The following is a 27,024-nucleotide window of genomic DNA, read 5'->3' as shown; positions in this document are numbered from 1 at the left end:
CACGTGACCTTTCATTCATTACATCTCCCCCTCTAAGATTATTTTCTAAACATTTCTCTGAACATTTACTGCCAACAATTTTAACCTGTATATCACCCCCCTTTTCACAAAAAAAATAAAAAATCCCCCACAGTACCCAAGTCCATACGCCTCACAAATCCAGCCGGATTGCAGGCTTGCTCACCCTGCCAGAGCGAGTAACATATGGTGTGGAAGTTGGCATTTCTGCTGCTCGGGACTCATCCGTGTTTCCACTCTCCCCTGGAGTGACATGGTCAGGATCCCTGCTGACAAAGGTGAGTGTTTTAGGTGTGGCAAACAGGTGGCGCCTGTTCCTTCTGTAATGTTCACCTTGAGCTGTCTCCACTATGTAGGATCTGGGAGTGGAGCTCTGACTGTGAACAACTGCTGGCATTGTCCATGTTTTCTGTCCATCAAATTTGGTGAGTACTGCGTCACCCGAGTTCAGTGGGCGCAGTGTCCGCACGCCGTTCCTGCGGTTGTAGTAGAAAGCCTGCCTCGATTTGGCTGCGGCGTCAGCGGTTTTGATCAGTTCCTCTTTAGGCCAGGCCGGTTTCATGTTATGCTGCAATGTGGGTAAGGTGGTTCTGAGTCTCCTACCCATGAGCAATTCCGCTGGACTGGCTCCAGTGGAAGAAGAGGGTGTAGCTCTGTATGTCAACAGGGCGAGGAGAGGGTCTTCCTGCCTTAATATGCTTTTGGCTATCTGAACAGCCCTCTCTGCCTGTCCATTACTCTGGGGGTAGTGTGGGCTTGAAGTCACATGGATGAAATCATAATCCTCACTGAACCTCCTCATCTCTTCTGAAACTAGCTGTGGCCCATTATCACTAACTACAATTTCAGGGATACCAAAACGTGCAAATGTAGCCTTCAGCCTAGCTACAACCTGACTGCTAGTAGTTGTTGGTAGATTTAGAATCTCCAAAAACCTGGAATAATAGTCAGACACTATCAAGTAGTTTTGCTTTTTGTACTCACACAGGTCTATGCCAACTTTCTGCCATGGTCTGGATGGGAGCTCACTTGACATTAAAGGCTCTTTTCTCTGTGTGTTCTTGTGTTCTCTGCAGAATTGACATTGCTGTATCTTTGTTGTAATGTGCTCTGTCATTTTGGGCCACCACACTGACTGGCTAGCTCTCTCTCTGCACTTAACTATCCCCTGGTGCCCGTCGTGTATTCTGTCTAAGATCACCTCCCTCATCTCTGTGGGAATGACGATATGACTGCCTCTGATGACTAAACCATCTACCTCAGATAACTCCCCTCTCACCTGATAAAAGTCTCTGACTGTCTCCGGCACTTTATCGACATACTCAGGCCAGCCGTGTCTGATGAAGCCCAACACTGTCTGGAGCTGCAGATCCCCATCCGTGCTCTGTTTTATCTCCTGCATCCTTTGAGGTGTGGCAGGCACCTGGCACACGATGGCATCAATGTGCGCTGCAACATCATCATGAGAAGCACCATCTCCGTAGCGCTGCTCTGGGCCTCTGGAGAGTGCATCAGCCACAGCTAAAGTTTTGCCTGGTGCGTATTCAGCCACTGCATTGAAACGCATCAGCCTCATTAACAGTCTCTGGCACCTAATGGGCACATTATCCAAGTCTTTGCTGTTCATGAGAGGCACTAGTGGTTTATGATCAGTGACAAGTCTGAAATTGTCAAGCCCAAACAAGTACTTCTCGAACCTTTCACATGCCCAGACGCTGGCTAAGCACTCTTTCTCGATCTGTGCGTACCTTGTCTCTGCGTCACTCAGCCGTCGGGAGCAGTAGGCCACGGGCTTCCAGTGTTCCCCGTGCTGCTGGAGCAGAACGCCCCCCAGCCCGTAGCTGCTGGCATCTGCTGACACCACCGTAGCCTTAGTGACGTCATAAAAGGTGAGTACCGGGGCGGTGGCGAGTGCTGCTTTAAGGTCTTGGAATGCTGTGTTCTGTGCAGGTCCCCACAGCCACTCTGTCGTTGCTTTAAGCAGTCCATAAAGCGGCTGACCTACAGTGGACAGCTCTGGGACGTATTTTGCCAAATAGTTCACCATCCCGAGGAACCTCTTGAGTTCCGTCACGTTCTGGGGCTGAGGAAAGTTCTCTATTCCGGCCACTTTGTCCGGGTCAGGTCTGATGCCTGTCTCGTCGATGACGTGACCAAGGAAGCGGACTTGTTTCTGTTTGAACTTGCATTTCGCTTGATTCAGTTTGAGACCTGCTGTTTCAATGACCCCCAGCGCCTCTGCTAGGCGCCGGTCATGGATTTCCTCAGTCTCTCCATGTATAAGGATGTCATCCATGTACACCTCTGTGCCCTCTAGCCCGGTCAGAGTTTCCGCCATCTTTCTCTGGAAAATCTCTGGAGCACTCGTTATACCAAATGGAAGGCGGCAGAAAGCATACCTCCCAAATGGGGTGATGAAAGTGGTGAGCCCCCTGCTGTCTTCATGCAAGGGGATCTGGTAAAACCCACTTGCTGCATCCAACGTTGTGAAGAACTTTGACCCTGCGAGCCTTGGCATTATTTCCTCCATAGTGGGCAGCACGTATTTCTCACGTTTCACCGCTCGATTCAGCCTCCTGAGGTCAGCGCAGCAGCGAACCTCTTTCTTGTTCGGTTTCAGCACCGGCACCATAGCGGCGCACCATTCTGTGGGCTGAGTCACTTTTTCAATAATGCCCTCATTTTCCATGCGCTGCAGTTCTTTCTTAACCAGTGGTACAAGTGGCAGCGGTATCCGTCTGGCTGTATGCACCGCGTATGGCTGGGCACCCTCCACCAGAGCTATTTTCACTGGGTCTGTTTTCAGCAGTCCACTTGAACCGAAAACTCCACTGACCTCATTCATCCGCTTCACTAGACCCATCTCCACTGCCTCTGGACGACTCAGCAGACAGCTGCCTCTCCCCTTGATCACATACACTGGAAAGGAGTATTGTTTCTCCTTGTAGTTGGTTGTGGCTTGAAACTGTCCTATGCAGCTGATGTTTCCACCTGGGCTTATGAAGCATGTGTCAGGAGGTCCCAGTTTTATGTTTGGCTTCAGCTTTTTAAATGTCCCTTGGTTGATAACAGTAGCGTCAGCCCCCGTGTCAATTTTAAAGGTTATTGGTACATCACTTATTGTTAAACTAACAGTCCAATCTTCCTGACTGCTCTCTTTGCCAACTTCTCCCAGAAAGTACAGCTGTTTAACCTCTTCAGTGACTTCTCTCACCGCTTTAGAGTGACATACACGCTCCCAATGTCCCTTTTTATGACACTTGTTGCACTTACTGTTCGTTGCAGGACACTTCCGCTCATCGGTGTGCTGCGTCTTGCCGCACCTCCCGCATTCATCTACTTTGTTGGTTGCAGGTCTGCTGCCACCATGACACTGTCCGCCCTTTTTGTTTTGGCGTCCGTCCCGCCGTCGGACAACATTGACGTTAGCCAGCTGGGCCTCTGGTTGGTTAGCTTGGAGGCTGAGCTGCTTTGTTATTGCCTCCGCCTGGTGCACTTGTTCAATGACTTTCACCAGAGTAAGGTCCGCTGTGAGCTGGAACTGACGGGAGAGCACCTTATCTTTTATGCCCACTACCAGACGATCTCTGATATGTTCATCCCTCTTGTCCCCAAACTCACAGTGTTCAGACAGCTCATACAATGTCCGGATGTACATCTCCGCTGTCTCTCCTGGCTGCTGGCTACGTTGATAGAAGCACGCCCTCTCATGTATGATGTTACGGCGGGGAATAAAGTAGTCGTCGAACCTTTTCAGTACGATATCATAGTCCACTTTATCACCCTCCGCCGCGAAGTCAAACGAGCTGAATATCTTTTCAGCCTCGCTTCCCATTGCATAAATCAGCGAACTCACTTGAATCTCCCCGTCGTCTTTATCCAGCTTTGTCGCGAGCCTGAAGCGCGAAAACCGTTGTTTCCACTCCGGCCATTCAACAGGGCAGTCAAACTTGAATTCACTCGGCGGATTAAACTTCGGCATGACCGCTCGTGTTCCGATACACAGACTATTCTGACACCATGTAATGTCCGTAGACGCCTTGTCTTACTGACATAAGAATAATTCAAGAACGAGCCGACTTCGTAGGTTCTTAACTGTGTAGCTTTTACTAGCGTTCATCCGACATACAACCTTCATAACATGCGCGTCTCACTTCCTGTATACGTCACACGCACTGCACGTACACCCGTGAGTAGGTCAAGTTAAACATGTGACCTTTCATTCATTACATATAGTATATATATGAGAGAGAGAGAGAGAGAGAGAGAGAGAGAGAGAGAGAGAGAGAGAGAGAGAGAGAGAGAGAGAGTATTGTGCAGGTGGATTGAATGTATATTTGTTAAGAATATTATCTTTTTCTTATAAAAATAGTGTTTGTTGAGATAAAGATTTTCTGTTATGATAAAGTTACCTTTAATTTCTAAAATTACGTCACACTGAATACTTCATGAGATGTTTTCAAATGGCCTTGATCATCCAGTCCGGACTGAGTGGGAAGACTGTTGTGGAAATGTACCTGCAGATGTATTGACGGTTTTCTGGAAAACAAGTTCTGTGCACGTTGCGGCACTTTTGACTCAGTTTAGGGCAAGGTTTTCTGACTCAAATTTGCTGACCTGGTGGGCCTTCTGAAGTCCTTGATCCCTTTTCTGTCTCCCGAATTAAGTATACTGTTTGAAAATATTGCTAATAAGGTATACAATCTCGGGTGGTATGGTGGCGCAGTCGCCTCAGAGTAAGAAGGTCCTGGGTTCGAACCCCGGAGCACGGTGGCGCAGTGGTTCGTGCGGTCACCTCACAGCAAGAAGGTCCTGGGTTCGAATTGCAGGGTAGTCAAACCTTGGGACCCAAGGTCATCCTCTGTGTGAAGTTTGTATGTTCTCCATGTGTATGCGTGGGTTTCCTCCAGGTGCTCCGGTTTCCTCCCACAGTCCAAAGACATGTAGGTCAGGTGAATCAGCCTTACTAAATTGTCCCTAGGTGTGAATCGCGTGTGTGTTGGCCCCGTGATGGACTGGTGGCCTGCCCAGGGTGTCTCCGCGCCTGCTGCCCAGTGGCTGCTGGAATAGGCTCCAGCATCTCGTGACCCTACTTAAGATAAGCAGCTTGGATAAGAGGCACAGTGGCACAGTGGTTAGCGCAGTCGCCTCACAGCAAGAAGGTTCTGGGTTCGAGCCCCCAGGTAGTCCAATCTTGGTGGGTCATCCCGGGTCGTCCTCTGTGTGGAGTTTGCATGTTCTCCCCGAGTCTGCATGGGTTTCCTCTGGGTGCTCCGGTTTCCTCCCACACTCCAAGGATATGTAGGTCAGATGAATCGGCCATACTAAATTGCACCTAGGTGTGTTTGTGTGTATGTCGGCAATGTGTGGTGATGGCCTGGAGGCCTGTCCAGGGTGTCTCCCCGCCTGCTACTCAATGACTGCTGGGGATAGGCTCCAGCATCCCCACAACCCTGAGACCAGGATAAGAGGTTCGGATAATTTATATATATATATATATACAGTGCATCCAGAAAGTATTCACACCCCTTCACTTTCCCCACATTTCGTTATGTTACAGTCTTATTCCAAAATGGATTAAATTCCTTTTTTTTCTCATCAATCTACAAACAATACCCCATAATGATAAATAAAAAAGGTTTTGTACAAATTTTGCAAATGTATTAAAAATAAAAAACTGAAATATTGCATGTACATAAGTATTCACACCCTTTGCTATGACACTCAAAATTGAGCTCAGGTTCATCCTGTTTCCACTGATCATCCTTGAGATGTTTCTACATCTTGACTGGAGTCCACCTGTAGTAAATTCAATTGATTGGACATGATTTGGAAAGGCACACACCTGTCTATATACAGTGCATCCGGAAAGTATTCACACCCCTTCACTTTCCCCACATTTTGTTATGTTACAGCCTTATTCCAAAATGGATTAAATTCCTTTTTTTCCTCATCAATCTACATACAATACCCCATAATGACAAAGTGAAAAAGGTTTTGTACAAATTTTGCAAATGTATTAAAAATAAAAAACTGAAATATTGCATGTACATATGTATTCACACCCTTTACTCAGTACTTGGTTGAGGCACCCTTGGCAGCGATTACAGCCTCAAGTCTTCTTGGGTATGAAGCTACAAGCTTGGCACACCTGTATTTGGGGTATTTCTCCCATTCTTCTCTGCAGATCCTCTCGAGCTCTGTAAGGTTAGATGGGGAGCGTCGCTGCACAGCTATTTTCAGGTCTTTCCAAGAGATGTTCAATGAGGTTCAAGTCTGGGCTCTGACTGGGCCACTCAAGGACATCCACAGACTTGTCCCGAAGCCACTCCTTCGTTGTCTTGGCTGTGTGCTTAGGGTCATTGTCGTGTTGAAAGGTAAACCTTCGCCCCAGTCTGAGGTCCTGAGCGCTCTGGAGCAGGTTTACATCAAGGATCTCTCTGTAGTTTGCTCCATTCATCTTTCCCTCGATCCTGACTAGTCTCCCAGTTCCTGCCGCTGAAAAACATCCCCACAACATGATGCTGCCACCACCATGCTTCACTGTAGGGATGGTATTAGCAAGGTGATGAGAGGTGCCTGGTTTCCTCCAGACGTGACGTTTGGCATTCAGGCCAAAGAGTTCAATCTTGGTTTCATCAGACCAGAGAATCTTGTTTCTCATGGTCTGAGAGTCCTTTAGGTGCTTTCTGGCAAATTCCAAGCGGGCTGTCATGTGCCTTTTACTGAGCAGAGGCTTCCGTCTGGCCACTCTACCATAAAGGCCTGATTGGTGGAGTGCTGCAGAGATGGTTGTCCTTCTGGAAGGTTCTCCCATCTCCACAGAGGAACGCTGGAGCTCTGTCAGAGTGACCATCGGGTTCTTGCTCACCTCCCTGACCAAGGCCCTTCTCCCCCAATTGCTCAGTTTGGCTGGGCGGCCAGCTCTAGGAAGAGTCCTGGTGGATCCAATCTTCTTCCATTTACGGATGATGGAGACCACTGTGCTCTTCAGGGCCTTCAAAGCTGTAGAAAATTTTTTGTACCCTTCCCCAGATCTGTGCCTCGATACAATCCTGTCTCGGAGGCCCACAGACAATTCCTTTGACTTCGTAGCTTGGTTTCTGCTCTAACATGCACTGTCAACAGTGGGACCTTATATAGACAGGTGTGTGCCTTTCCAAATCATGTCCAATCCATTGAATTGGACTCCAATCAAGATATAGAAACATCTCAAGGATGATCGGTGGAAACAGGAAAAACCTGAGCTCAATTTTGAGTGTCATAGCAAAGGGTGTGAATACTTATGTACATGCAATATATCAGTTTTTCATTTTTAATAAATTTGCAAAAATTTCTACAAAACCTTTTTCACCTTGTCATTATGGGGTATTGTGTGTAGATTGATGAGAAAAAAAGGAATTTAATCCATTTTCTGTTTTCATATTTATTGATAGTTGTCCTTCAGGAGTAGCTGTGACTGTGATATGGTACAGAGTATTAATGTAGTCATTCTTTGTAGACTGACATTGAAAAGCCGAATGCACTAAGCGTGAAACGGACTCTTAGCACGTGCCTTCATTCATAGTTTGAGTACTTGGTTTGCCTCTGCCGCAGAGCCTGATGTCATCAATTTGCTCTTCCGTGGGACATACAATTATTCCCAAATAACTCTTAAGCTCTCCTTTTTTTTGTACCTGCTTAGAGTGAGAGTCATTTACATTTACACGTTAAATTACACTTAAGATTGACATAGATTTATCTGACTCTGTCTGAGTTCTGCTGATGCAATAAACTCCACAGATCTGGTGCACCGAGCAGATGAGCATATGCTCCATACTAGTGTGTATAGCTGATAGATACAATGGCTTGCAACAGTATTCATACCCCTTGAACTTTTCCACATTTTGTCACGTTACGACCACAAACATAAATATATTTTATTGGAATTTTATGTGAAAGACCAATACAAAGTGGCACACAATTGTGAAGTACAAAGAAAATTATACATGATTTAAACATTTTTTTACAAATAAAAAACTGAAAAGTGCGGTGTGCAAAAGTATTCAGCCCCCTTTTCTCTGAGTGCAACCAATTGCCTTCAGAAGTTGCCTGATGATTGCTGAATGATCGAATGTTGACCTAATGACTAAATAGAGTCAACCTGTGTGTAATCCAATCTCAGTACAAATACAGCTGTTCTGTGACGGCCTCAGAGGTTTGTTAAGAGAATATTGGGGAGCAAACAGCATCATGAAGTCCAAGGAACACACCAGACAGGTCAGGGATAAAGTTGTGGAGAAGTTTAAAGCAGGGTTAGGCTATAAAAAGATTTCCCAAGCTTTGAACATCTCACGGAGCACTGTTCAATCCATCATCCGGAAATGGAAAGAGTATGGCACAACTGCAAACCAACCAAGACACGGCTGTCCACCCAAACTTACAGGCCGAACAAGGAGAGCACTGATCAGAGATGCAGCCAAGAGGCCCATGGTGGCTCTGGAAGAACTGCAGAGATCCACAGCTCAGGTGGGGGAATCTGTCCACAGGACAACTATTGGTCGTGCACTGCACAAATCTGGCCTTTATGGAAGAGTGGCAAGAAGAAAGCCATTGTTAAAAGAAAACCATAAGAAGTCCCGTTTGCAGTTTGCCAGAAGCCATGTGGGGGACACAGCAAACATGTGAAAGAAGGTTCTCTGGTCAGATGAGACCAAAATTGAACTTTTCGGCCTAAATGCAAAACGCTATGTGTGGCGTAAAACTAACACTGCACATCACTCTGAACACACCATCCCCACTGTCAAACATGGTGGTGGCAGCATCATGCTCTGGGGGTGCTTCTCTTCAGCAGGGACAGGGAAGATGGTCAGAGTTGATGGGAAGATGGATGGAGCCAAATACAGAGCAATCTTGGAAGAAAACCTGTTGGAGTCTGCAAAAGACTTGAGACTGGGGTGAAGGTTCACCTTCCAGCAGGACAACGACCCTAAACATAAAGCCAGGGCTACAATGGAATAGTTTAAAACAAAACATAATTATGTGTTAGAATGGCCCAGTCAAAGTCCAGACCTGAATCCAATTGAGAATCTGTGGCAAGATCTGAAAACTGCCGTTCACAAACACTCTCCGTCTAATCTGACTGAGCTTGAGCTGTTTTGCAAAGAAGAATGGGCAAAAATTTCAGTCTGTAGATGTGCAAAGCTGGTAGAAACATACCCCAAAAGACTTGCAGCTGTAATTGCAGCAAAAGGTGGTTCCACAAAGTATTGACTCAGGGGGGCTGAATATTTTTGCACACCGCACTTTTCAGTTTTTTTATTTGAATTTTTTTTTAAAATCATGTATAATTTTCTTTGTACTTCACAATTGTGTGCCACTTTGTGTTGGTCTTTCACACAAAATTCCAATAAAATATATTTATGTTTGTGGTCGTAACGTGACAAAATGTGGAAAAGTTCAAGGGGTATGAATACTTTTCAAGCCACTGTAGCTGCTAAATACTTCAAGATCTGGGTCTATTTATGTCCCCAGCTTTCCTTCAAGGGAACTTCAGACCCAGTATCAATTCTTCTCTATGTTTCTGTTGGTCACTTAAGGATGACATTGCCATTTTCACTTTATGGCATAATAAAAAACAAAACAAAACACCATATGTGGCTGTATATTAATCACAGCTGTTAAATGCTATGGTTCCTCAGCTTATTGCTTGAACTCAAAATCATGAACAACGGGAGACCGCGGTGGCGTAGAGGTCTAAGCATTGGCTTTGTGTCGATGCAGTTGCCGATTGGGGACTGGGGTTCGCGCCTCAGTCTCGTCAGATCCGACTATGGCCGGACTCGACGAAGCAGCAATAATTTGCAACGCTGTCTTCGGGAGCGGGCGGAGTCGGCGTGTGTGGGGAAAAAGCAGTGAAATGGGCTGGGTTCGCCTTGTCATGAAAGTGGCGAGGCGTCCCCCTCGAGACTGCTGGCCGGAGAGATGCAGTTGGCGAATGCATGCAGTACGAGCGTGGTGTTTGAACTAAAATGGATCTATTGGCCACTAAATTGGGAGAAAAAGGGAAAAATCAGAAATAAATTTATATATAGTGTAACGTGCATGGATAAGTAGACACGTTGGTCCTTGATTAGCGGGTCTGGCCCTTTAGTCGAGCAGTCTGCGGTGCGGGCGATACGGGTTCGCATCCCGGCCGCGGCAGTTCCTGTGGTTCCCCCCCGAATTCGCTACATTGGTGTCAGAAGTGGGATGGTGAGAGCGTAAGGCCATCGGAAGTGTATGCGCCCAGAGGCGTGAGGAAGCTGATATGCAGAAGCTTCTCGAATTCGCTACAATATAAAAAAAAAAACATGCACAGCATACATATTGTATGTGTACGCATGTACATAGTACATCTATGTCAGCCTAATCGTATGTCCAGTCTGGTTTTCATACGGCTTTGACAGCGTTAACAGGCAAAATAGTGTGAAAGATAGTGGTTTATGGTCACAGATGACACTGTAAGTTGTGGTAAATAATGTGTATTCTAGCTGAACCTTTGAACAAATGACCAGGCAGGTCAATGAAGAAAAGTCCTATGAACATTGACCACTTGGTAAAAAGACAAATATTCATCGGTAACATCATAAGCCCTCATTACTCACCTGGGCTTATGTACTCGTTGGATGGGCCCGATAGAGGGTCGCTTCCAAGCCCTCATTACTCACCTGTAGATTGAGTACTCGTTGGGTGGGCCCGATAGAGGGTCACTTCCATTCCTCTTTCCAAAGTTGCCTGTCCATAGAACTGTGTCATTGAAAATTACAATGGCTGATAGAGAGGGAAGGCTGACGGGGTTGGCGCTCTGGCGCAGTAGCACGTCCACCTGAATATAAAGGGAGAGTCATATTGAATTGTACATTAATTACCCTGAGTTGCCATCCAAACCATGTCAAGATCTAGTACACCTCCATCCTTAAGTTCACAACATATACCACTAGAAATGCCTGTAATTTTCATCTTTTCCTTTTACATTCCACTTAATGTCAGTCTTCAACTAGGTACAGATGAGCATGGCTATGGAACAAATATGTATGTGACCAACTTTCAGCCGGCTTGGGGGAGGCTTTTTTCTTTTCAGTTGTTTGTATATGGTCTCAAATACCTAGTCAGTAAGAAAGGTACGCACACAGTTATTACATCAACTACTGCCAAATTAGCCATCTGGCTGAGCTGTGAGAACCGGGCCCAGGCGGTAGGCTGTGTAGACCCTGTGCAGGTTCTTAAAGGACTGCTGAAGGTTCAGCTCTGGGTGGATGCCTACTCCTAAATGGTAGACAATTTAGTAGAGGCTTTGAGCCTTAAATGGGCAATAGGAGGGAGTATTGTGCTCAGTGGGAGATGATGAAGACCTGTTTTTTGTTTCTAATTTGTGTAACGAGGGTGAGTCTTGGCTGTATTGTTAGCTTGTGTTTTATCTATTTATTTATCTATTTGTTTGTTTATGTAAATTGTGTAAACACAACATCCATTGCACTTTGTCTTGGAAGAGAGATCCCTCCTCTGTTGCTCTCCCCGAATCCCCTAAGTTTCTTCCTATTTTTTTCCTCCCTGTTAAAGTTCCTTTTTTTCTTTTTTTTTAAAGAGTTGTTCCTTATCCGATACGAGGGTCTAAGGACAGGATGTTGTGTTGCCGTAAAGCCCCTGTGGCATATTTGTGTTTATGATGTTGTGTTGCAACTAGTGTTGACCTCTTGACTTGATTTTGAAAACCTGTTTGTTGGTATACTTTTTTCCCCCTAAATTTATTTCTAGTTTTTCCCCTTATCCCATCCGATTAACCCAATGGCATATGGCCGGAACTCTTGTCCAATAACTCCCCTGGCTCACGCTTCCACAGAAAGGAGATAGTCGTATCACGAGCTTCCTTCAAATGGCTGCTCTCGCTGTTTTACTCGTTGAAGCCTCGCACGGATTGCATTGCCTTCAGGCCGCGAAGGAGACGTAGGAAGAATGCTTTCGGTTGCTTGGCTTGAGGCGCCCGAATGGGCGAGGGGGGGGTCTGGAGAACGGCGAGTTTCTGAACACTACACCAAGCTACACCCAATATAAAATGGCGTAATGAACGCCTTACCCCGTAGACGCTCTGGCCATGATCGGTTATGACGAGTCTGGGATACGAACCTTTCAGCCACATGACGAGCGGGTTGCAAGAACAGCGGTTTATTCCGCTCGGCCATCAGAGCGGCAGCTCTACTTTGATTAAACTACTTGGTGAGACTTTTTCTGAGACTGTTTTTCATTTTACGAGCTGGATTACAAAATGAGTATGTTTGAATATCAGCTGTTGGACTGGAATGTAAACTAACTAAATGTTTTTGAAAATTAAATCTTTCTCTATCTCGCTCTCTCCATTTTGTTTATAATTCAGTTGCTTTGTTTTGTCTTATTTAATTGTGTTTTGTTGATTTATTACTTGACCTTTGGGCTTCCTTCCTCCCCGGCACATTCTCTTTTCTTTTTCCTTTTCACTGTAATTTTATGTACTGATCTACTTCTTTTAATTATGCAAATATAATAAGGTATATTTTTTCCTCGAGAAGTATTTCATCAATGAAATGAAGACCATACTGTCTCATTAGAATGTAGTTCCTTTTTTTTTTTACTTGATGTTTATTGTTTGATATTCAGGGGAGAAAAATAGCAATGCTACCATTTTGGAAATTAAGTGCTAAGGAGACAATGTCAAAGAGATTCCTTTGTAAGGGCATCCTGGTGACCCACTACAGTAGATAAGCACATTCTCTGTATATTCAGGCCTGACAGCATCCTAAAACTTCTCCCATATATTGCAAAGTCCTACCCCCCCCCATGCTTTCTAATGGAGCAAAAATTGTTAAAACAATATTCAACTGTAACTTTGCCTTTTCTGTCAAAGCATTCTTGCAAAAAAATTCTTTTTTTTTGCAAAAGAAAAAAAATGTTTTGCAAAAAAAGATCTACCCATGATCCTTATAGTCTTGCCATATTTCAAAGACCAAGCTTCACAATCTTCGACTATTTCAGCGGTGAATGCTTCAAAAATATTATTTTTTTTAAAAAATCTGATAGAAGTATGGATCCTTGTCAAGGAATCTGAATTTGTTATGAGAAAAGACATATTGTGAACACTCATTTTGCAGAAAGCATCTGGATAATCCTCACTCCATCACCCAAACTAAGCCTCTATATGTCATTAAGAGCTTTATCACCACTAACAGTGTAGCTCTCTCACTTTCTCCCCACTGTGTTTTTACCGCATGGTGATTAGTGGTGTAGAAAGTGACTGGGATGCAGTTGCACTGACAAAACGACTGTTTAAAGACCGACCATTTACCCACTGATGGATGCTAAGTCCCATAAAATCAATACCACAGTCCTCTACAACAATATCAGAAATAAAAATCTGCCATATGTATTGACATTCTTGCACCAACTATGCAGGGATGAGGTCAACATATCACTCAGACACAGAAAACACACAAGTAAAAAAAAAAAAAACACACACACATACTGGGTCCTCTTCCAAGCATAAAGGCATAGCAAATGGTTGAGTGTGTTTGTCGAGGGAGGCTTATAAACTTGCATCTTTGAAGAGACGGGTCTTTATGGATATAAAAGGGGCTGGTAATTTACAATCCAAATGTTAATGCCATATGGCACTGTATCAAATTAACTGATGTCATGCCATGCCTGAAATGCAGTCTGTGTTATTTGAGCAAGATACTGGAAAATTATGTATAACAAAATTGGGTACAGCTAAATCGTACACCCCACTAGGTTACATTACCCTCCCCACTCCCACCCCTTTTTCTTTTACGGCTCATGTCATGTAGATTAATTGAGCATTTTGGGATGTAGACAGAGGATAGGACAAGGCCATCTGTAAAAAAAAAAACAAGCAATTGACAACAAGCATGCAAAGTGCAAAAAAATTATCCCAAATGCAAATTATGTGATTTGTCTTTCCCATCAGGATTAAAGTTCCAACATGGTAAATAAAAAAAAAATCACCAAAGTAAAATAAACATCAACTGACAACACAGATGATATGAAAAACAACATCTGAGGTCTCCCTGAGTACTCTCAAATGTTGTCTAACTGGAAGGGTTTTGTGTGAACCAAACTGCCTTCTGTTTGGTGTGGCCCCGTCATGCTGCGTGTTCCAGTGATGTGCAGAACGACCCATGTTTCAATATATTTCAAATAAGTTCTGCTAGTAGCATAACCCTAATATCGTACTTATTGAAATAAAACATTGCCCTTTTTTAACAAGGTACACTTGAGAAATAACTTAGATTCACCACATTTGCCCATTTTTTGTGCAATAAAAAAATGCCGACGACCTTCGCCAGTGATAGTTTTCCTTGTAAAAATGATGAGCTATGATCTGTTGGCCCCATTCTTGTGTTTTTGCATGATTGCCAGCTCTTCTGCACAGTCGTCAGATTTGTATACCTTTTTAGTGATTGTGTTTTATATATTTGCAAGCTTTATGCTGTTGACATTGTTCACCGCTGGATTTCTCTTCTTTTCTTTTCTTATACGTAAGTCTACATGTGCAATGACGAGCTTTGACTAAAACGTGATTCTCTAAGAAAATAATGATATACCCTAGTAGTGTATAGTAGTAAGTGCAAAATACTTCTTTCCACACCGAAAAACATGGCAGCTCCCGTTCTTGCCTGTTGCTATGAATGTCCTTTGACTTTTTTAAATTTTTTGAGGATTCTTTTGTTTTTCAGAAAGGATCATCTAGTGGTTAATCAGGGCATGAGAGCAGTTTTAATTGTACTGATATACTTTGTACAATAAAACATCATTATTTATGTTGGAGCGAAAATGAGTTCGATATAAATTATTTCATGTCCAAAAGGCCCCTGAGAGCTATTTGCACTTTTGAAACTACTGCCTTATTTGCAAACAAACTCCCCAGTGGCAGTAGCTGCTGAATTTCTATCTACCAGGGCCAGCAATGAATTTGCCTCCTTCTTCAATGACAAAATTCAGAAAATTAGATAGGCAGCCAGTGCCTCCACACTAGGTACAGGGCATGTGTTGTCCCTAAGTCCACCTAAAATCAATTCAAATAGCATGTCACAATTTGATCCCATCAACCATAAAAACTTGGGGGACATTATACATCTGAGATCATCCTCCTGCTGCCTTGATATTCTCCCAATAGGCTTTTTCAAAAACATTTCTAATCGCATGTCCTCAGATCTTCTAAAAATTGTCAACACATCTCTTCTCTCAGGTCGCTTCCCACAGGCCCTGAAAACTGCAGTCATCAAGCCACTCTTAAAAAAACACAAAAAAAAACAAGTCAATTCTACTTGTATAGCCCAATATCACAAATTACAAATCTGCTTCAGTGGGCTTTACAGCAACACAACATCCTGTCCTTAGACCCTAGCATCGCATAAGGAACAATTCCCTAAAAAAAGAAATCCTTTAACGGGAAAAAAAATAGGAAGAAACCTCAGGGAGAGCAACAGAGGAGGGATCGCTCTCCTAAGATGGCCAACATGCAATGGATGTTGTGTTTACACAATTTACAAAATACAACAGTGAAAGAATAACACTTCACTAATGAACAGTTACAGGCCCATACCAAACCTCACATTTACAAGTAAAAAAATTGAAAAAGCTGTTTTCCAGCAGCTCAACAACATTTTGACACTAAACAACAGTTCCATTGTCTTCCAGTCAGGATTTCAATCACACCACAACACTGACACTGCTCTTGTTCAAGTCTTTAATGGCACCCACTTAAACACAGACAGTGTCATAATCTCAGTCCTGGTATTACTGGATCTCAGCGCTGCATTTGACACAGTTGACTAAAACATATTACTAGACCGATTGGAAACCGGGTGGGTCTTTCTGGCACAGCACTAAACTGGTTTGAATCCTACTAAAAGGAGAGGGACTACTTCGTATCTGTAGGTAATTACAAATCTGAGCATACAAAAATGACCTGTGGAGTTCCCCAAGGCTTCATTCTGGAGCCACTTCCACTTAATACGCCCCCACTAGTCCAGATATGGAAAACAACAAAATATGTTACCATAATTATGCAGGCAACACACAAATTTACATAACCATATCACCAGGGGACCATAACACCATACAAGCACCGAGTAAGTGCATTGAGCAAATCAATTAAACAAAGATAAAACTGAAGTAATTGTCTTTGGGGCCAAGGAAGAATGATTAAAAGTTAGCACTCAGCTACAATCAGTAATGTTAAAAACCACAAACCAAGCCAGAAATCTTGGTGTAGTCATGGACTCAGACCTGAATTTAGATAGCCACATTAAGACAATTATAAAGTTAGCCTACTATCACCTGGAGAATATATCAAGATTTAAAGGATTTATGTCTCAGCCGAATTTGGAAAAAATTGTCTATGCATTTATTTTCAGTCTACTTGACTACTGTAACGGTGTCTTTGCAGTTTCTAAAAAATCGATCAAACAGCTGCAGCTGATTCAGAACGCTGCTGCTTGAGTACTTACTAAGACCAAAAGAGTGAATCACATCACTCCAGTCCTGAGGTTGCTACACTGACTTCCTGCCCGTCAAAGAATTTATTTTAAAACTCTGTTTCTTGGTTTATAAAGCACTGAATGGTTTAGGGCCAAAATACATTTCTGATCCACTGCTACACTATTAACTACCCAGACTGCTCAGATCATTTTGAACAGGTCTAATTTCTGTACCCAAAGTCAGAACTAAGCATGGAGAGGCAGTTTTCAATTTTTATGCACCACATATCCGGAACAATCTCCCAGAAAACTACAGGTTTTCTAAAACTCTGTTATTTTAAATCGAAGCTGAAGACTTTTTTCTGCTGCTGCCTTTTAGTAAACAAATCTTGAAAGCTTTTGATTTTCATCTTACACTGCATTGTAACTTTTACTCTCTTTTTTATTTGTTTCTAAATGTATTTTTACTGCCTTATGTTGCTTATCTTAATGTCTTTTATGTTTTATGTAAAGCGCTTTGAATTGCCTTTTTGCTGAAATGTGCTATACAAATAAAATTGTCTTACCTTGCTTTGTAAGGTACCTTGGTCTTTGTACACAAGCCCATACATTTCTGGCACAAGTGTTGTACTGATGGTCGTGGAAATACCCCCCCCCCCAAAAAAACTCATCATCGATACAGAGCTTCACTCAAAACCAGGCGAATTTTCATCCTTGTGTACTTTGTGGTTGAGTCTCTGTAAACACGGCTGTTCCCTTCAGAATGAAATGACCCTTATCTAAATAGAGACTCGATTCCTCATCATTATCTTTAATCTTCCTGCATCTGGTGGGAAGAGGGATTATCAAAGCAAGTAAATACATTTCCTCTGACTGTTGTGGACATGATGGAAAAGAAAACCACCATTTAGTTTTTTAATCTCTACATTGAAGGACATTTCGTACCTTTTCCAGGGCTTCTTTAAGACTGGGGATTGGATGCTCCAGTGCGACAGGCTCAGGAAAACGGGGACACATGTGCTCTGACTTGGCATTGCGACCCATCTCTTCATCTTACAATGGATTGAGATGGAGAGACACCACAGAGTGTGTGTGTGTGTGTGTGTGAGAGAGAGAGAGAGAGAGAGAGAGAGAGAGAGAGAGAGAGAGAGAGAGAGAGAGAGAGAGAGAGAGAGAGAGAGAGAGAGCGCGAAAGAGAGCGAAAGAGACCACAGCGAGATGACAGAGAGAAAGACCACACAGCGAGAGAACAAAGAGAGAGAGAGAGAGAGAGAGAGAGAGAGAGAGAGCGAAAGAGACCACAGCGAGATGACAGAGAGAAAGACCACACAGCGAGAGAACAAAGAGAGAGAGAGAGAGAGAGAGAGAGAGAGAGAGAGAGAGAGAGAGAGAGAGAGAGAGAGAGAGAGAGAGAGAGAGAGAGAGAGAGAGATGTAGCATGACACAAAGACTAAGACACTGCGGTACCTATACATCTGAGGAAACAAGATGAAGCATCCTGGACCTGCAGCTGGTGTGGAGTCTGAGTGAACATACATAGTTCAATACTTTCTACAATGGAGCACCGACGGACTATTGGCCTCTCCATATCACATAGAATATGTACAGTGGTGCTTGAAAGTTTGTGAAACCTTTAGAATTTTCTATATTTCTGCATAAATATGACCTAAAACATCAACCTTAAGTTTTCACACAAGTCCTAAAAGCAGATAAAGAGAACCCAATTAAACAAATAAGACACACATATTATACTTGGTCATTTATTTATTGAGGAAAATGATCCAATATTACATATCTGTGAGTGGCAAAAGTATGCGAACCTCTAGGATTAGCAGTTAATTTGAAGGTGAAATTAGAGTCAGGTGTTTTCAATCAATGGGATGACAATCAGGTGTGAGTGGGCGCCCTGTTTTATTTAAAGAACATGGATCTAACAAAGTCTGATCTTCACAGCACGTGTTTGTGGAAGTGTATCATGGCAAGAACAAAGGCGATTTCTGAGGACCTTAGAAAAAGCATTGTTGATGCTCAGGCTGGATAAGGTTACAAAGCCATATCCATATCTTGATCTATATCAAGTGTTTGGACTCCACCAATCCACAGTCAGACAGATTGTGTTAAATGGGTTAAATTCAAGACCATTGTTACCCTCCCTAGGAGTGGTTGACCATCAAATATAACTCCAAGAGCAAGGCGTATAAGAGTCAGGTCACATAGGAACCCAGGGTAACTTCTAAGCAACTAAAGGCCTCTCTCACATTGGCTAATGTTCATGAGTCCACCATCAGGAGAACACTGAACAACAATGGTGTGCATGGCAGGGTTGCAAGGAGAAAGCCACTGCTCTCCGAAAAGAACATTGTTGCCCATCTGCAATTTGATAAAGATCAGGTGGACAAGCCAGAAGGCCATTGGAAATTTTTTTATGGATGGATGAGACCAAAATATAACTTTTTGGCTTAAATGAGAAGCATTATGTTTGGAGAAAGGACCACTGCATTCCAGCATAAGAACCTTATCCCATCTGTGAAACATGGTGGTGGTACTATCATGGTTTGGGCCTGTTTTGCTGCATCTGGGCTAACACGGCTTGCCATCATTGATGGAACAATGAATTCTGAATTATACCAGCGAATTCTTAAGTAAACAAGATGGTTCCTGCTCTGTTGCTGTGTCTTGCACTTTTGTCTATGTTTCATGTCAGAAAAGCATCATGTCTATGGAAATACAACCGCGGGGAGTTGCTGTACATCAGGAAGATTACATTTGGCAATTTGGGACTATCTGCCAACTTTCCAGAGGATATACTTGTTGTAAACAACACTGGATCGCCGTCCTGAGGAAATACACCTAACACAGGGAGACGGAGACCAGGGGTTCTCTCCAAGTTCAGGAGAAGGCCCTATCGGCCCCCACTACCGGCAGTGATCCTATCTAACGTGCGATCCCTCAAAAATAAAATGGATGAACTTTTTTCATTAACACAAACCGACAGAGACTGCTCAGCCTTCTGCTACACCGAGATATGGCTGGATCAATCGGTCCCTGATCAAGCGGTAACGCCCCCCCCCCCCCCCCCGGTTTCATTATCTTCAGAGCCGACAGGTCAGTCAAACTGTCTCACAGGTCAAAAGGTGGAGCTATTTGTCTCATGGTCAATCAGCGCTAGTATAACAACAATCCTTCGTCGCTACTGCTCTTATGATATTGAATTCATCAGTTTGAAATGCAGACCATATTACCTTCCAAGAGAAATCACTTCAACTGTATTATTTGGTGTTTACATTCCACCACAAGCTAATGCTAACACAGCCATTAGCGAACTCTCGCAACACATTTTCCATGTTGAAAACTCCAACCCTGACACGTCTGTCATCGTGTTAGGGTATTTCAACCATACAAACTTGTCCCTCGAACTCCTGAACTATAAGCACCAAGTCACTTGCCATAGCAGAGAAAACAAAACATTGGATCACTGCTACGTCTCAATTTCAAACGCTTACCGTGCATTCCCGAGGGCTCCACTGGGGAAGTCCGACCACGCAGTGTTACTCCTCATCCCCAAATACAAACAAAAGCTTACATCCATCAAGAAAACATCAGGTCCTGGTCCATGGTTGCCATTGAAACGCTTCGAGAGTGTTTTGAATGCACTAACTGGAATATATTTAATGCAGCTTGCAACTCCCCGGATGAACTCACTGGCACAGTGACGTCATATGTCAAGTTCTGCGAGGAAATGTGCATCCCTACCAAAACCGTGACATTTTACGGCAATAAAAACCCTGGTTCTCAAGAATTACACCTCCTACACAAAGAAAAGAACTGGGCATACAAAAACGGAAACAGGGATCAGTACAGAGCAGCCAACTATAAGTTGCATGCTGCAACAAGAAAAGCAAAGTCCAGCTATTCAACAAAACTCAAACAACAATTCTCTTCCAGTAACTCCAGAGCAATATGGAAAAAAACTTAAGGAAATGACAGATTACAAAAAACACCCCTGCTCCCCTCCAGATAGTGACCATAACCTCCCAAATAAATACGTTTTATGCAAGGTTTGAAAAACCTATTCCACCAGCCACCCCCCCTACTCCTTCTCCAATGCCACCCTTCTGCATCCAGGAGGATGAGGTGAGAGCAACATTCAAAAAGAACATTAGAAAAGCAGCAGGACCAGACGGCATCAGTCCTACTTTGTTGAGCCACTGTGCAGCACAATTGGCCCCAATATTTTCCACCATATTTAACACCTCTTAAAGTCAATGTACAGTCCCACAATGCTTCAAACTCTCTACCATCATTCCTGTGCCAAAGACCTCAAAAATCACTTGCATCAATGACTTCAGACCAGTTGCCCTAACTTCTGTGGCCATGAAAGCATTTGAGCGCATTATTTTGTCACATTTGAAATCTTGCACCTCCCCAATGATGGACCCATATCAATTTGCCTATCAACCCAACTGGTCTGTTGAGGATGCAGTTAGCATAGCCCTGCAACACCTGGAATTACCAAACAGCTACGCACGCATCCTGTTCGTAGACTTTAGTTCTGCCTTCAATTCCATCAACCCACTCGAACTCTTTAGCATACTCTTGGATATGAACATTGACCCAGCCATATGCCACTGGATTCAGAGCTTCCTGTGGAACAGGCCACAGAGGGTGGAGGTTAATAACCTAACCTCACACCCTCTTACCCTCAGTACAGGTGCTCCTCAGGGCTGTGTCCTCTCTCCTGGCTCTTCTCACTTTACACCACCCACCTCACATCCACGGACAGTTCTGTTAAAATAATCAAATATGCAGATGACACAACCATTGTAGTCCTCATCTCCACCAATGATGAAACCCAGTACCGCACTGAAGTAGACCAGGCTGTCACTTGGTGTGCAGACAACAATCTTCTGCTTAATACAGCCAAAACCCAAGAACTCATTATTGACTTCTGATGCATGCCGAATCCTAAAACACCCATACAAATGAACGGAGACCCCATCACCACCACCGACTCTTTTAAATTCCTTGGAACATACATCAGCAATAACCTAAAGTGGAAAACTAACACTGAACACATCACTGCAAAAGCTCAACACTGACTTTACTTTCTTAGGCAGCTTAAAAAATACCGGATCAAACAACTTCTCATTCTGTTTTATTCAGCCATTTTCGAGTCCATCATAACATCTTCTATTACAGTATGGTACAGCAGCACGGACAGTCAAACACGGAAAAAAACTGCAGCGGATTGTCAACAAAGCATCCAAAATCATAGGCAACCCACTCCCTTCAGTTGAATCTCTACATACTAACTGGACTGTAAAGCGAGCAGGGAAGATCACCTCTGACCCCTCACATCCTGCTCATCACCTCTTCCAGCTCCTTCCCTCAGGGAGGCGCTACAGGTCACTTTAAACTAAAACTAAACGCTTTGCAAACAGTTTTTTTCCCCCTAGCCATCAGGACTCTGAATTCCTCCCTGTAGTCCTCTCCTCACACGACACTGGCATAAACACCACCATTCACCTGTTATGCCTGATATGTTTATTTCTGTTATTGTGTAACTGTATTGTTTGTGATAATATGTGGAGTGTCTGTTATTGTCTATGTATGTATGTATTGTGCTGCTGCTGCTGCAGTGTGTAAAGCGTACCAAAAACAAATTCCACCGGCCTTGGTCGTGTGGCTAGTAAAATTATCTATCTATCTATCTATCTATCTATCTATCTATCTATCTATCTATCTATCTATCTATCTATCTATCTATCTATCTATCTATCTATCTATCTATCTATCTATCTATCTATCTATCTATCTATCTATCTATCTATCTATCTATCTATCTATCTAAAATGTCAGGACATCAGTCCATGAACTGGATCTGAAGAGAACGTGGGTCATGCAGCAAGACAACGACCCTAAGTACACAAGTCTTTCTACCAAAGAATGGTTAAAGAAGAATAAAGTTAATGTTTTGGAATGGCTTAGTCAAAGTCCTGATCTTAATCCAATCGAAATTTTGTGGAAGGACCTGAAGCGAGCAGTTAATGTTACGAAACCCACCAACACCCAGAGTTGAAGCTGTTCTGTACGAAGGAATGGGCTAAAATTCCTCCAAGATGATGTGCAGGACTGCTCAACCGTTACCTGAAACATTCAGTTGCAGTTATTGCTGTACAAGGGGGGTCACAGCAGATACCAGAAAGCAAAGTTTCACATACTTTTGCCACTCACAGATATGTAATATTGGATCATTTTCTTCAATAAATAAATGACCAAGTATAATATTTTTGCCTCATTTGTTTAATTGGGTTCTCTTTATCTACATTTAGGACTTGTGTGAAAATCTGATGATGTTTTAGGTCATATATATGCATGTAGAAATATAGAAAATTCTAAAGGGTTCACAAACTTTCAAGCACCACTGTAACTGAACAATGAGCACGTGATGAATTAGTACTTACTAAAAGATCTACATATGGCGGTAGATCTTAACAAAATCCTGAGAGGGCAACACTATTCAGAGATATAAAACAGATTCAAAACAATACAAAAAAATGCCTGCTGAATCCTGCCTCATTAAGATGTCTCATACATTTCAACACTTTAGGATTTGCTGTCACTCAGGAAATGAAGGATTTTATGAAAAAAAAATTACTGAAATTCACGATTCACAAGTTGCTAATATACTTTGAGATTAAAACTCAAAACTAGAAAGCCCTTTGATGGCTGCTCCTCAGAGCCCTGGATCCCACAGTTGAAGCTACACTACTACATGGACAACTGTCAGCAGACTAGTTAGTAATCCACTGCCAGAGGAACCAAAGATTACTGGATTTCACAGTCGCACCTTGACAACAGTGCAGGTGCTGAGATTGACCCAATTCTGCTTTTGAGAAAATCAGTCTCTTTTGCTCCTTATTGGGTTATTTAATCAGATTTTAAATGATCTCGGATGATGACAAGGAAGTTAAATTATTCTAATGGTGAAAGATAATTCAGAAGAATGCTTGACTAAAATTATACTGAATGAGCATATGATTTTGGTAACTCATCTAATATCTAAGATAATCCTGTTTATTTTGTGCCAACTTGTCCCCTAAAAGCACCCATGGTGCTGGTCTCACCTGGCAGTAACTTTGGCAGATGGTACTGCCAGAGGAAGCAGCCCGTCATAACCAGAGATAGCAGTATGAAGAACACCAGGCCCAGCTGAGTCCACTTAACCTTCATAGCCTTGGTGTTGGTAAGTCCCTCTAACTTAACTGCCGGAGCAGCCACAACAGGAGTTGGCTGAAAAACAGAAACAGGCATGGACGTGCATGCGCACACACACACACACACACACACACACACACACACACACACACACACACACACACACACACACACACACACACACACACACACACACACACACACACACACGCACATACACGCAAGCAGTGAATTAGCAATAGGTGTGCCAAATAACAGGGGATCATGTTGTTCATTATAGGACTCCGTGTTCTAAAAATTTCACCCTAGACAGTATATCAAGGCCTTGGGCAACATAACCTCTTCCAGCTAATGGCTGTCACGTGCCGACATCCCCATCATTCATTAAAGAAGAAAATTATTGCAACCACGCATAAGAGTTCTCACCTTATGATGGTATTACTCGACAGACAGGCAGGGAAAGGATGGAATGGACTGCTGAAAAACCAACAGTCCTCCTGTCACTCAGTCAACACCCCAAGCATCTACTCTGCATTGGATGCATTGTCCAGTCCTAAAAGATGGAAATCTGTCTTCCCTGATGGTTTCCCTGACCAGGAGAAAGGCACAAACATGGACTCCATCTCCGGTTTCTTACTGACTGTGCTGTAATCCCTGGCCATCGGCACTCCCTCTCTTGCAATTCAATTTCCTCCTCTGCAGCGATGGGCCTCTGACATCATAATCCCCAGATTTACTCCACCAAAGCTCAGATGAGCAGGAGGGGGAAATCTTAATCTCTAATCCCTGAGAATCAATTCACTTCAGTCTAGTTTCGCCTGCCGGAGCCCACCGCCAACTCACCCAAGCTGACAATTGTCCCCCTCTCAGCCAGCAAGACAGGGCGGGATGAGGTAATAGTGTAATGGATTTAGTCTTTGGCCGTTTTTAACAGTGAAGAATGGGATCACACATGTGCACTGATTTCTGATACTTAGTGTGAGTTCATGACTGAGATTTTGAGACACTCAGTGGCAATTGAGTGTTTGATGCCAGTTGGAAGGGCCCTCTCCTGCTGAATGCTCTGCTGCTGAATTCACTCCAATAACCTACAGATGACCAGCATACAAACTTTGACTGTTCGGTTTGCATGACTTTTTAAGAAGACAAATTCGAATCACGACTATAAACCTGTCCTTAAAAAGAAAAGAACATTTGTTTGGATGACTTTTGTGGCGACATGCATTGTAAACATTCATGGCAACACAAAAGATATTGACATATATGCTGAGGGAAAACACAACCTTATACTGTGTGTAGTGCAAGGATACAATACACCAGGAAAACACTACTAATATCAGTTAAACAGTTAGCTCCTATTTATATCCAGGTCTTGTGGTTTTGGACGTCAGTGAGGATTCACTTCTGACAGAATGATTGAGGATTTGAGATGAGATGAAGAGATCATTTGGTCTCTGATTATCATTACATGGTAGTTGTGTATATGAGAATTGGGAAAGGGAATAATGCTGATGGGAATGCCGGCATTTGGATTATCATTAAATCTGGCAATGATGAAAGGTAGCAAACAGGGAAATACAAGCTGAACTTGTGCCCACACTGGATTAACTCTGCATTCATCTGTACAATGGAACATGTGCCAACCATAAAAGTAATATCACAATCATCACCATGCAGTTGTCACAGACATCAAGTGAGCATTTTTTAGTACTAATGCCTCTGCACCAAAAGTCATGAATGTAGAATGAAAATCAGTGTAGTTTTACTCGGTTGGCTAAGTAAAGCATTTACAAGAAAACATTTCCTCCTCCGTTCTTTAAGTCCCTATGGCGAACAAAGTAATTCTTGTAATAATGCCAAATGCGCCTTGTACACCCCTCAATACACACACACACACACACACACACACACACACACACACACACACACACACACACACACACACACACACACACACACACACACACACACACACACACACATTCATTCCTTCATTTAGCTTCATCACAGGATAGTACTGCCTTTTTGGTGGTGGCATGCTGATGAGATGATTTGATATGGGGAAAATAGCTTGTAAAACCAGAGAGCAGTCTGGTTGTGTAACTCAATAATAGTCGGGGAACATGGCAGCTGGCTCGTTTCAAGAGTCAGCAGACAGCTTAGCACTGAGGCAGACACTCTACCCCTCTCTCTCTCTCTCTCTCACACACACACACACACACACACACACACACACACACACACACACACACACTGTGCAGCGTGTTTGAGTATGTCTGTGTGAATGCATGCGTATAAACCCATTTGTGCTTGTTTTTCTGATTTGTTAGGTGAGGATGTTGTTAGGAAGGTAGATGTTATGAGTGTGGGCACGTACACACACACACACACACACACACATACACACACACACACAAACACATGTGTCTACCTGTGTCTGTCTGTGAGTAGGTGACAGTGTGGCTGGGTAAATTTGTTTTTGTCTGTGGGCATGCTGTGTGTGTCTCTGTGTGTATGCATACATGCATGCTTGTAACTATATGTGTGTGTGTGTGTGTGTGTGTGTGTGTGTGTGTGTGTGTGTGTGTGTGTGTGTGTGTGTGTGTGGGTTTGCATGTATCTAACTGTGTGTGTATGTGTATAAGTGTGTGATGGGTCTTGTGTATATGTGAAGTGGTTGTTGGTACCTGTGCCTGAACTCCATCCACCGAGGCTTCTCTGAGGACTTTGCTCCCCCCCTTACCCATGATGTTGGTTCACAGACTGTAAAATACAAAAAAAGAAAAGACAAGAAAGAATTTAGAACCCCATGAGTGTACCCTGCCTCTATCTATCTATCTATCTATCTATCTATCTATCTATCTATCTATCTATCTATCTATCTATCTATCTATCTATCTATCTATCTATCTATCTATCTATCTATCTATCTATCTATCTATCTATCTATCTATCTATCTATCTATCTATCTATCTATCTATCTATCTATCTATCTATCTATCTATCTATCTATTTCTAAAGAAAGATGATATTCGGTGTTTCCCTTATCTATTGTACTGGTATTGTATTGTATTGTATTGTATTGTATTGTATACACTCATGTACTTTTTCACTTATCTCAAACAGTATCAGAATAGCAGTGGTGGCAACTGCTGGATGTTTATCAGCTAAAACAGTGTTACTCTTTACATTGCTCGCGAGCCGCGTGCAGCTCGTCAGACTTTGTTTTGCGCCTCATATAGATCCACTGGTAACAATAAGAACATAGCTATAACTTACTTTTATCGGTTCCGTTTG

The 27,024-nt window shown here is 43.1% G+C and overlaps 1 protein-coding gene across 1 annotated transcript in view; it reads right to left on the bottom strand.

Moving 5' to 3' along the window:
* The window catches only part of lactbl1b (lactamase, beta-like 1b), a 35,012-nt gene extending 8,539 nt beyond the window's left edge, over positions 1-26,473 (bottom strand). Inside the window, exons 1-4 of the mRNA XM_056275279.1 lie at positions 26,414-26,473; positions 23,636-23,801; positions 17,454-17,560; positions 10,707-10,864 (exon numbers count right to left, since the gene is read on the bottom strand). Coding sequence (XP_056131254.1) covers positions 10,707-10,864; positions 17,454-17,560; positions 23,636-23,801; positions 26,414-26,473 — 491 coding nt within the window. The remainder of the gene's footprint in view (positions 1-10,706; positions 10,865-17,453; positions 17,561-23,635; positions 23,802-26,413) is intronic.
* Between the last annotated feature and the right edge of the window lie 551 nt (positions 26,474-27,024).

Source organism: Lampris incognitus, chromosome 2 (assembly GCF_029633865.1).
Source record: "Lampris incognitus isolate fLamInc1 chromosome 2, fLamInc1.hap2, whole genome shotgun sequence".
In the NCBI taxonomy this organism is placed as follows: Eukaryota; Metazoa; Chordata; class Actinopteri; order Lampriformes; family Lampridae; genus Lampris; species Lampris incognitus.
Note: the sequence above shows the minus strand (reverse complement) of the source record. Positions and strands in the feature narration are given on the sequence as shown.